Raw genomic sequence first — 11864 nt, 5'->3', positions numbered from 1 at the left:
CCAAACAAGGCCTGCCAGATTCTGAGAATGTCTTCCCAGAGGGGAGTTGGTTGATCAAACCAAACGTACCACTCAGGGCCAAATCTGAGGCACGGATCGGGCATGGAAGATTCTGGAATGGTGCGTTCTTTGAGTGCCGTTCGACTTTGTCTCAGTCACAAGTGTAAAGTCAGCTTCCATTTTGAGGAACACTGGAGATTCAATGCAGGGCAGTGACCCGAGCCAGAGTGTTCAATTTGAGCTCAGTCCGCTGGAGAAATTAATAGGAATTAATAGGAGTGATTTTCAGCTGGCTGGATGATTTAATTTTGAATGAGGAAAATCAATGCTCTGTTGACACAAATGAATGTGAGCATAACCCCGCCGTCGGTTTAATGCCGGGTTATTAGACCAAGCCTTTCAGCTTGACCTGGTCTGCCCAGAGAAATTTCTGTTACGCTGAGATAAAAGCTAAATGGCAGCCGTGTTACGTTACACAAACAGGCAGCTGACTCCAGAACCGACCCAGCTCACGTCTGCCTCTGACCCGCTTCAGAACCGGCTTATTTGCCACACGTTGTCTCTCGCAGAACCGCATGACATCACTCTGTGCTGTGGATCGCATGCCACCAAAAAAAGCCCACTAACGTATCAGCCTTTAACCTTCTTTCATAAGGTTTGCCCTGATTGAATGTATGTTTAATCTGCAATTGCAATAAGAGCCATCGACTGGACTACTGTCCATCAGGAAGAAGATATTGTAATGGGGAGTCTGTTTATGTCTGTATGAGGGGTCAAAGAAGAGGTTAGAGCACAGTTTACAACCCAGGTGTGTTAGATAAACACTAATTAAATGAGAGTGGGCTTTTTAGGCAGATGGGATGATTGCAGGGTGTGCTTAGGATGAATACTGTATACCTCTTGATGGTAGTAGAGGTTAATGCTTTGAATTATTCATTGTATATGTTTGCGTGGGGATGTCTGTGATATTATATATTTATAAGGATTCTTTATGTAAATATGTCTAATGTAATATATTGGGTCAGAAATGGGAATGGTAGATTTGAAACACTTCAGTAAACAATCAAATATGACAGGGATTGAACATATATATTTATATTTTATTTATATTTCAGTTCTGGAAGGATATCTTGTACACCAAATATCCCATTGGCAGTTAAGCGCATTCAATGTGTTTATAAGCCATAAACAGTCACTTGGTTTAACAAACACAAATACAAAATTAAAATAACAACAAAATAATGGATTGCATGTAAATAAACATACAAAAGAATCCCATGCCTACTCAGTAGGTAACTACAACATTCCAACTCCTGAAGATGTAGGTATATACACATACAAAAATATAGTTTATAGTTTTCTTTTTTTGCTTACATCCGAAAGAAATGAACCAGTGCCCATGTATACTTTCCCTTCGTTCCTTGAAATGTAACTTACATTCTGTTAAAAAAAAAAAAATCCCTTCCACGTTAAGGCTAGATGCAATGCATCAACTCGCGCACATGACTTGTGTCAAGAAACACCAGCAAGGCTTCACAAAAGGCACCGAAAACTTGAAAATGTGAGTCTGAAAGAAAGACAAAGTCCCTTGTGGTGTTCCCCCCACCCCCCAAGATAACAGACTGCCTTGTCACGTGTCAGAAAGATAAGGAGAGTACCAGTGGATGATATTTACAAAAAAAGAGAAACTAACATCACTCTTACACATGCTTCAGAATACTTAAGTGCGTTTTTTTTCCCAAACAAAGTCAAGAACTTATCACAGCATTTTCACTACGTAATACGGAAAGAATTCTATAAAATATGGCCCTGCTCAATTCAAATAATACAATGCAAATATGCAAATAATTTTTCACAACAATGGTACCAAAAATGAATAAAACGTAATGAAACATGGCACCTGTACAATATACATATACTGTAACTTATGTATATTATCCAAAGTCTTTTGTAAATGTCTCCTTTGTTTTCTTGCTTGAGCTTGAAGACTGCAGGTATCTGATTCAAAGGATGAAATCCTGTTTACTCTTCTATGTTTGTATGTTTGAGTGAGTGTCTGTGTACAGTCATACAAAATAAAGACCTGCCATAGCTTGCTTTTGCGTCTTTATCGTTACAAAGTTTTTTTCTTATGCCTTATTTGAAGGGAAGGGATTTGGGGGGAGTGAAAAAAAGTTCCCTTTAGTCTTCTGCTGTCTTTGTCAAAGTCCTTGACTATTTTTTCTCTGTCTCTCTCTCGCTCTCTCAACTCGTTGTGAAGGGAAATGAGCGAAAAAAAGTGCTTTTCAGAGGGGAATAACAAGTCTTTTTTGATGGTTTTCTTTTTCTCTCCCTCTCTCTTCTCCCTTCCCCCTAGACACAAAGACAGGTAAAATTGTCTTAGCTGAGCTGCACGTTTTTGCGGAAGTGTTGGGGCAGGAGAGAGGTGGGGGGGGGGGGGGGGGGGGTAAAAGGACGAGCTAAAAAATGTCTCTTAGCAAATCTCGGCTGTCTGTGGCGAGAGCGTGGACTGCATGTCTGGCAGGGGAGTGGTGACGGGAGAGCTGTAGATGTGGGTGGCTATCGAGGACGGGTAGGAGGTGGCCACTTGCGTCTGGAAGGTGCTGGTGCCCGTCGGGTACGTGGTGGCGATGGAGGGCGAGGGGTAGGAGGTGTGCACGGGCGAGGAGTAGCAGGAGGCCACCGGGGAGGGGTAGGACGAGACCGGGGACGGGTAGGAGGCGATGGGGGACGGGTAGCTGGACACGGGGGAGGGGATGGAGATGCTGCTGCTGGACATGGTGGTACCCATGCCGACCCCGGAGGTCACGCCCACGCCGCCCTTGTCGGCCTTCTTGTCCTTCTGCCGCAGGTGGATCTTGGTGTGGCGCTTGCGCTCGTCGCTGCGGGCGAACTTGCGTCCGCAGATCTCGCAGGCGAAGGGCTTCTCGCCGGTGTGCGTGCGGATGTGCGTGGTGAGGTGGTCGCTGCGGCTGAAGTTGCGCATGCAGATGCGGCACTGGAAGGGCTTCTGGCCCGTGTGGATGCGGATGTGGCGCGTCAGCTCGTCGGAGCGCGAGAAGCGGCGGTCGCACGTCTCCACCGGGCAGGCGTACGGCCGCTCGTGCGGCGGCGTCTTGCTCGGCCGGTTGGGGTACTTGCGCATGCGGCTGGGCTTGATGAGCTGCGACTGGTAGACGCTCTTCAGGTCCTGCGAGCCGGTCTGCGTGGCGAACGCCTTGATGGTGGACAGCGGCGTCAGCGACGGCTGCTGCTGCTGGCCCAGCTGCGTCTGGAAGGGCTTCTGGTCGGGCGGCACCAGGCTGATCTCGCTCTGCTGCTGGGGGAAGAGGTAGTCGGGGATGATGGGCACCGGGAAGCTGGGCCCGCTGGCCTTGCCGTTGGGGTAGGCGGGCGGCGGGTACTGGAGCGAGCCGCCCACGGCGCTGGGGAAGCTGGAGCTCTGCTCGGGGAAGATGTCGGGGCTGGTGCTGGAGTAGGTGGGGGCGGCCGAGTAGATGGGGTTGGGCTCGCTCATGTGCACGGCGCAGCTCAGCGTGGCGCCGCCCTGGCCGGAGGAGACGGAGGAGGCCAGGGAGGAGGCGATGGAGGAGACGATGGAGGAGGAGGAGGAGGAGGAGGACGGAGTGGTCTGAGAGATGGCGGAGGAGGCGGCGGCGGCGCTGACCACGGCCGCCATGCTGGACGAGGCGTTGATGCCCGCCAGGCCGCTGACCAGGCTGAAGAGGGGCTCGCCCCACAGGCTGGCCGCGCCGCTGACGGCCGGCTCCAGGGTGAAGCGGCCGGTGTAGGAGATGGGCGGCAGCCGCTGGGTGGAGTAGCCCTGCTCCGCCAGGGACTTCTCGCAGGACAGGGAGATCTCGGAGAGCGTGTCTGAAGGGGGGGCACAGAAACAGAGAGGGCATGCCATTTAGAAACAAGATTCTCTTTGTATTTGGGTTGTGTGTGTGTGTGTGTGTGTGTGTGTGTGTGTGTGTGTGTGTCCCACACCCCATCACTACCACCAAGTCATTTTCTTTTCTTTTTTTTGGTCAGAGATCCCCAGAGCTGCAGAAATGCTGGGTTGTTGGTGTGTCTGGGGGGGGGGGGGGAGGGGGGTCCTGCTTATGTGCATGACTCTTGCTGTCCCACACTCTTGTCAATGGAAACAGCAGGTGCTGACACAAAACAGGAAAATCCCCCCCCCCCCCCCCCCCACATACACACACCCAAAAGCACACCACCGATTCCTCAGCTCCCCAAACACCCCCCCCCCCCCCCCCCACCCTCTCCAACTTCCCCCCGAGAGGGACAGGAACGCCAGCTCAATCCAAGCCATCTGCATGCATGCTTTTTCTCTCCCTCTCGCCCTCTCTCCCTCCATCTCTCTCTCTCCTTCCTTCTCTCTCACGCTCCCTCTCTCACTGTCTCTCTCACAGCTTCTGAATTCCATTACATCGCCAAAGGCAATTGATTACTGAAAGTGCAATTCAGCTACTTTAAAAATGTGATTTGAATTGAGCCACTCTGTGGCTTTGCAGCAAGCAGTGCCTCATGCCAAATGCTGTCTCGATAATAATGCCATTATAATGACTTATCAGTATGTGCTTCCTCTCCCACTAGCTTTCAATGAAACACTGACTATTTCCCACTGCTGTAACTAATTATTCACTATACATTTATTAATATATTAAAAAAAAAAAACATATTTCACTTTTTCCCTTGATTTTTACTTAAGCAAAACATTTAGATAAAATCAGACTGTATTACCAAGTCACCAGATTACTGTACAGTTTTCTCATGCAATGTGTTCAAAAATATAACATTCAGCTCTTACCTCCTGTCATATGGTCGTACTGATCTGGCTCCCCAGTGCTGAAAGCTGCACCCTCGGGTGCAGAGGCGTTGAGGAAGGGGGTTCCAGCAGAGTTGAGCAGCATCATCTCCTCCAGCTTGGGGTAGTTATCCATGGGGGAGTGGGGGAAGTTGAGGGGGTCTGAGATCTGGAGGCCGGGCAGAAGCATCTCGGTCTTGGCTGCAGCCATTCCTTCAAAAAAGGGCTGAGGCTGGAGTGTCTTCTAGACTCTGTGCGTGTGTGTGCGCACGCGAGTGAAAGTGTGAGCGCTGAGAGAGAGGCGCACAGGTGGAGGAAATCACCGGCGGTCCCTCTGGGAAGAGAAGCGTGAAGATGCTGCTGCTGCTTCTTCTTCTTCTTCTCTCTGGCTAGACTCCTTGCTCTGTTTGGTGAGCTGATGTCTTCTTCTGTATTTGTTTCCCGTTTGTCCTTTGTCCAAAAGGGAAGAAAAAATCCAGATTTCTGTTCAAAACAGATGACAGAAACCAAAAGTGTCCTTTTTGCTCATTCCCTGAAATTGATGAAAAAACATCAAATTCGGAGGAGCATCAAACGTTATAATTCATGGACCTAATTAAATTCGGCCCTACTTTAAATGAATGTCACTGTTTTTTGTTTTGACTTGACTTGCACGTTTTGTGTCAAAATGTGTTTCTCTGCGATAGAGATAGCGCAGCGAGTGTCAGTCTATCTCCTATCTACACTGGCGTTGTTTGTCTGTTAGACTCTCTGGGCTCTTTCTCGACTGAGAGGATCCCCACTCCTTTATATACCCTCTTGCTGTGACGTAGATGTCCATATATGGACTGGAGGAAGCCCATATTTAGGCACTGCAGTGGAGGACACATGACGTTTGCCTGAAGGGAAAAAAGCAGATTGGAGAGACTTAAAATTAAGTCCGTGCAATAAATCGCGGGGAGAGCGACCGTTCCTCCTCGGTCAGTGATCGATGCATGATCGGGGACTATTTCCTCGGAGAAACAGGGGCAAATTCTCGCTATTCGCCTCAGTGCCTGCAGTTAACATTCGGATTTCCCGTCTCTGTGCTAGCATAGCCCTGGCCGGAAGACCCGACTCCGCCATCCCTTATAAGGTCGTGACTACATAAGGACTGATTCCGGTGGGTTTCCACTTCCCTGCCCTTATTTGGAGTTTCCTGATGTAGCACTGATCGCCGCTTGGCAGCGAAAGACAGGGTAGAGTGCAATTGAAGTCCAGCACTGCGCACAATAACTAATGTCAGCACAATTACTGAGCCTTACCCTCTCAGGCAAATATATTAGAGAAGTTTTTGGGTCTATAATACACAATCTAATTACAACAATGGCATCGACCACATCTGCAATAATAATAATAATGATAATTATAATTATTATTATAATAATTCTAATAATAATAATAACGTGAATAAACCAAGTACGAGGCCTGCACAACGCTTTCTAATCTAACTTGCATGCGTTCATATAATCTACAAGTTTAAGGATGCATTCTCGGGGCGAAATATAGTTATTACTGTTCAAAGGCGTGGACAGAGTTATAGCGCTTATGGAAATAAACAATCGCCTCATGCATCAGACATATATGTATATATTATTGTCCTATTGTAACATAATGTAGTAAATGTAACAGAATAACAGAAATGACTCCAGTGATCTCTCACGCGATGCATGGTATAGCCTAATCCATTCCTCTCTCTGACTGTCAACTCAGTTCAGAAGAGAGGCTTGATAATAACATTGGCATAAATGAACGGAGATGCCGTTTATGTTTTTTATGGAGCTGCAACTTTTTAAAAAGTGATAGTGACACAGGCTTATGAGCAATGACAATTTCCATCAATTGGTTACAGGTCTACATCTTCAAATGTGGTAATCTAGGCTACAGATTTATCTTGTGGTCGGAATTCGGTCAAATCCAGTTTGCTTGGATTATGGCGCACAGAAAGGGTCAGCTGTGAACAGATGACTGTCATGACTGTTGCATTTATTTAACCCTAGCCTGCACGCTTTGTTTAACAACCTGCTGCAAGTTGCACCTAAGGACTTTAAACAGAACTTTGATTGCCTAACCACTTGAAAAACGCGTGGCGTCTCTGGTCATTGATTACGGCAGGGCACCAAATTTATATCGCTGACACATACGATGGGAAGAAATCGTTACTCGCCGTGAATGTGAGATGCTAAGACATTCAAAACATGCTCGGCACGTTGTCACTGATGAATTACGTTTAATGCGCCCAGATGCTGATGAAGCTTGCGGACACTCGATTAATTGGGGGGTGTCCCTGGCTCGATACCCGGGGAATCTCGCTGTCAGTCAAGCGCTAGCGCCGGCACTAATAGGGGTCGCATTTGTAAAACGCTGCAAAATGCGTGTGGCGTACCGGTTGGATACTAATGCTCTCTCACCCACACCGCGCTGGCTACACCGGAGCAGGGACTCCGCTAGACTGCTTTCCTGACAGAGGGATCGATGTGGTCCCCCCCTGTTTGCTGACTCTATCCAAGTTCAGTGCATAACCTCCTTGTTATACGGTATGTGCAATGACTTGCCTATGAGACGTCTGCAAGTTCAAATGCAGTCTTGCGTATCCCTGGGTGGCTATACTAGATTAGAGTTCATGCTCTGTCTGTTCATGTGTACTGCTCCATGTACAGTCTGCAACAGTGCCTAGTGCAATTAAATATATTATGACTTTTCAAAGCTGTCTGAACGGAGGATCTTTATTACAGCCTAGCTTAGAGGTAAGTCTAGGAGTTATTTAGAAATTGTGTATAGTCAGCTTGGCAGAACCGAGGCCAATACAGTTTTTTTTTTTTTTTATGTTGGCTATAACCCTCTTTCGCGGGCGCGCGCACGCTCACGCACGCGCGGTCGGACACACATACGTACACACACTCAAACACACAGGCACAGACGCACACACATGGCATACAGTAGCACACATCCCTTTCCATATCAAGCTGTTGTTGTTAAAAGTTCCATCGCTCCTATTCTCTCCGAGGCATTTCCCTTTTTGCCTTGGGCGACTGTTTACTACCCATTAGGGCGATAGCAGTAGTGTGTAGTAGTGTGTAGTAGGCATGATACATAATTAATGGCCTCAAAAAACTAGAACAGCTTTCCCAAACAAAGCGCTAGCATGCGGAGACCACGTAGGGCACAGGAACACATGTCACTGAGACACGCCGGCGCTTTGTTTTGTTAACTTCAGTGTGCAGGCGAATTGAGCTAACGCCACATTATTTCAATGTGTATGTGTTTGACTACAAATGGCAATATAGCAGCAAGAGCATAACGTTCATGTTTGCTCTATTATTTATTTACAGAATGAATCTATCGCCTGAGATAAATGAGCATAAGCAGCCTGATTAAAAGGGAATCAAGTTGGACAGGCCACTAACACTGTGGTCAAAGTGTTAAGAGAGGCTGTGTGGGACGGAGGTGATTCCCTGACATTTGATAGCAAGTGGGTGGAGGGCTCAGTTAGCTCATAGAGCGAGAGCTAGCGAGAGAGAGAGAGAGAGAGAGAGAGAGAACGAGAGAGAGAGAGAGGCACAAGGTCAGTGAGTTTGACCTATCATGTGTTGCCCTTGTCTCAGGCCTGAGTCACAGAGGACTCCCTTGCATGTACGTGTTGTTGTGTGGGGGCCGGAGTAGCCTGTTTAGAGGGAGGGGAGGGGGGTTCCTCTCTCCTCCGCACGGTGAAAGACGGGTTCTCTCCCGCACCTACGCGCCAAACGCCTCCGTCCTGCCGAGTCTTTGGTTCCCGGGCTCCCTCTCGCCGACTCACTCTGCAATTAATATTTGATTAAGCCTCCGCTGCCTGCAATGGGTAGAAAGAGAGACACCAACAGAGAGAGAGAGAGAGAGAGAGGGAGAGAGATAGAGAGAGGGAGAGAGAGAATGATCACACACCCACACTCTGAAGCAAATACCAGGCTTCTGGAGGAATTAATCACTTGGAAAGGCAGGCAGGCTGGCAGATGAGACAGACACTCTCGCCCACCTCCACGGCACCCCTTCCCTCCTCCCCTCCCCTCCGACACCACCACCACCATGGCCTCCTTTGGTCCTCCTGTTGCTATGCTAACACACAGGTGAGTCCTGTAGGCAGTGGCACAGACACATTCAAGACGACACAGAAAAGTGTGTGTATGTGTCTGTCCGAGTGTCTCTCTCTGTGTGTGTGTGTGTGTGTGTGTGTGTGTGTGTGTGTGTGTGTGTGTGTGTGTGTGTGTGTATGTGTCTGTTTTTACCAATCTGTTACATAGTTAAGAGGAAGCTTTTGCCAGTGAGTGCTGATCTACATGGGTGAAGACCAGTCTGTGCTTAACCCTCTATGGTACGGTGTTGCCTGTAGGCAACATAGCCTATTTTGCCTTGTTGTAATAAAATGAGGCATCCCTTAAATAAGTTAATACCACTTTAAGAACTGGACAACTCAATACTAACCAATGGAAATGCAAAATGATGGTCACATGACTCACAGGCTGCTAGTTTGACACTTCTTTCAGCACATGCACACGTTTGGCTGGGTGTCATATTTTCACGCTAGAAAAGTGTGAATTTCACTAATTTCCCTCAAGTTTGCATCCTTCAAAAAAACTTACAGCCTTCATTGACAAGCATAGATGTATTTTCAATCATTTTTTTTTTGTATATAAAATAATGTATATTTTAGAAAATAGCAAAAATCTGTATGTTGCCCACAGGCAACACTGTACAGTAATGGAATCACAGTAGGCCATACTTTATATCATTTAGGGGTTGGAGGGTGTTTTTTACTCATTGTAATGCTTTTTTCTACTTGCAATTTCAATAAATAGTAATTTAAAATAATATACATGATGATTTTAACATATTTTAGTTTGATTATGATAGTGTTCCACAGTGGTACAATGTTGCCTGTGGGCAACGGGTGAAAATTATATGATACTTTTTTGCAAGAAATAGATAATATTATGGTGTAAAAACTACATGATTCTGCTTTCTATGTCTCTGGCTATATAAAAATATGTTCTAAACACATATGCCATATTCTTTTGTATAAGAAAACATACATACTTTAATGTTTTCCATTATGGTACAATGTTGCCTACAGGCAACATTTTTATAAAAACAAAATAAAAAATATATTTTTAAAAATCTTCATTAATTTTGTTAAAGTGACTATTTCTAAGCAGGAAAAACATTACAAAAAAAATCTTGCCCCCTCAGATCATAATGCGTACCATAGAGGGTTAAGCATGTTGTCTTTCAGGAAAAGGCACAATGGTAAGTACAGGCATGTGTGTGTGTGTGTGTGTGTGTGTGTGTGTTTATGAGCGGAGAAGGAGGAGTCCAGCGCGAGAGGCTGAGCGAGAGAGAGAGTGTAAAGACATGATTACATGATCTCTCGTCGGGCGAATGATGGACAGATTAATGAGGGAGAGATGGAGGAGCTGAGACAGAGTGGGTGGTTGTTTCAGCGAGCTGTGCTGCAAACTGCACGGTTCAGTTCAACAATATACACCGTCGCCGCGCATGCCTCTCAAAAGACTGATTATACAGTGACAGCTAAAGAAAGGATGAGAAAGAGCCTGAGTCGCTGGGATCACCAGGTGTAATTATGAAGAGGTTTTTTTATAACCCTGGTCCTTGAAAAAGTGAATATATAACTGGTTATACTACTTTGTGCTTGTGTATGGCTTGCCAGGTGCTGTTTTTGGTGTTTTTTTGTTAGGTGTTTGGTGTTTTTATTTTAGTTGTCTAGCCTGGCTTGCAAATAGATGCACCTCTCCGGTGAGGCATATCGATGCTTGAGGCCTGCAGTGTAAAAACCACATTGTGTGGGCGTGTGTTGATGTGTTGGGTTCTATGAGTCAGGGTTGACCCTTGACCTCTGCACGTAAATGTCATGTCCTTAATGTGGTAGTGCCACCAGGCAAGAGCAGCGCGGTGTTTTTTTAGCACCGTGTGTGTGGGGTTGCAGGTGACAGGGAGACAATTACACTGGCCCACATATTAGCTAGAGGGGCCTGTACACAGATAAACACACACAACACACACACACACACACACACACACACACACACACACACACACACACACACACACACACACATACACACCCCACACACACACACACACACACACACACACACACACACACACCACACACACATACACACACCCACACACACCCACCCACCCACACACACACACACACACACACACACACAATACAATTCCCCTTTGAGATGTCCCACTGCAGTGACTCATAGCCCTCCATCTCGGGGCAGCTGTTTGATGTGTCTGCTACAAAAGCATCTGACCTCTGACCTTCTACACTTCCGCCTCGGTATCTCAGCAACCATGAGTCACGGTGGGGTGTTGGGAGTGCGGGGCGTCCCCTCCACCCCGGGAATAGGACCACAGCGGCGGCAGCAGCAGCAGCTTGGGCCCGGCCCAGCACCTATCAGATTCAGCCCTGTCTGTCTCGTCGCCCCGGCCACTGTTTGGCGAAGGGGCCCTCGCGCGGCGTCTCCATTACGTCCCGCAGGGTTTTATGGGGGGGAAAAGAGCAGCGCAGACACGGATAGACCCGGTGTGCTGTTTCAGACGGATCACTTCAAACGGTGGCAGTCAAAGAAAAAACTTCGGTACAGCTGCGCACACCTTTATGCGAATGTATTATTAACGACATATTGCACAGTGTTGTGTTTTATTTGCGACTGCTAGACCGAGGAGAGAGAGAGAGTCTTCAGAGGAGGATTTTTTTTTTCAAGGGGCTTTCAGAAACCCCTAGGGTATGAGGTTTGAGATACACACACACACACACGCGGGAACGTCAGATAGAGAATGCTGGCGGTTTTTTTGTTGTGTGTGTGTGTGATTGTGGAGGGTGCTCTTGTGGGTTTTTGCAGGGAGCAGACTCTTAAGCATCGTCTGGGTCTCACGCTCGGCTGCTTTCGGACAAAGCGTTTCATCGGACACGCACGGTGAAAAACTGAGCGGCTTCATGTTATGCAATGCGATTCCCTCGCTC

The 11864-nt window shown here is 47.3% G+C and overlaps 1 protein-coding gene across 1 annotated transcript; it reads right to left on the bottom strand.

Moving 5' to 3' along the window:
- Window positions 1–1079: 1079 nt before the first annotated feature.
- On the bottom strand, window positions 1080–5560 carry egr1 (early growth response 1). Its single transcript, XM_062524366.1, has 2 exons — window positions 4817–5560; window positions 1080–3873 (listed from the first exon to the last, which is right to left on the bottom strand). Exons 1-2 carry the CDS (start codon window positions 5022–5024, stop codon window positions 2474–2476), a joined length of 1608 nt encoding a protein of 535 aa, XP_062380350.1. The 5' UTR covers window positions 5025–5560; the 3' UTR covers window positions 1080–2473.
- Window positions 5561–11864: the final 6304 nt, after the last annotated feature.

Source organism: Sardina pilchardus, chromosome 21, assembly GCF_963854185.1.
Source record: "Sardina pilchardus chromosome 21, fSarPil1.1, whole genome shotgun sequence".
In the NCBI taxonomy this organism is placed as follows: Eukaryota; Metazoa; Chordata; class Actinopteri; order Clupeiformes; family Clupeidae; genus Sardina; species Sardina pilchardus.
This window is presented reverse-complemented; position numbering and strand designations above follow the sequence as displayed.

Bases quoted from the DNA above. Each gene is read 5' to 3' on its own strand.
- egr1 (XM_062524366.1), bottom strand. From the start codon at position 5,024: ATGGCTGCAGCCAAGACCGAGATGCTTCTGCCCGGCCTCCAGATCTCA. The intron at 3,874-4,816 runs GTAAGAGCTGAA...CCCCCCCTTCAG, and splicing joins GTACGACCATATGACAGGAG to ACACGCTCTCCGAGATCTCC.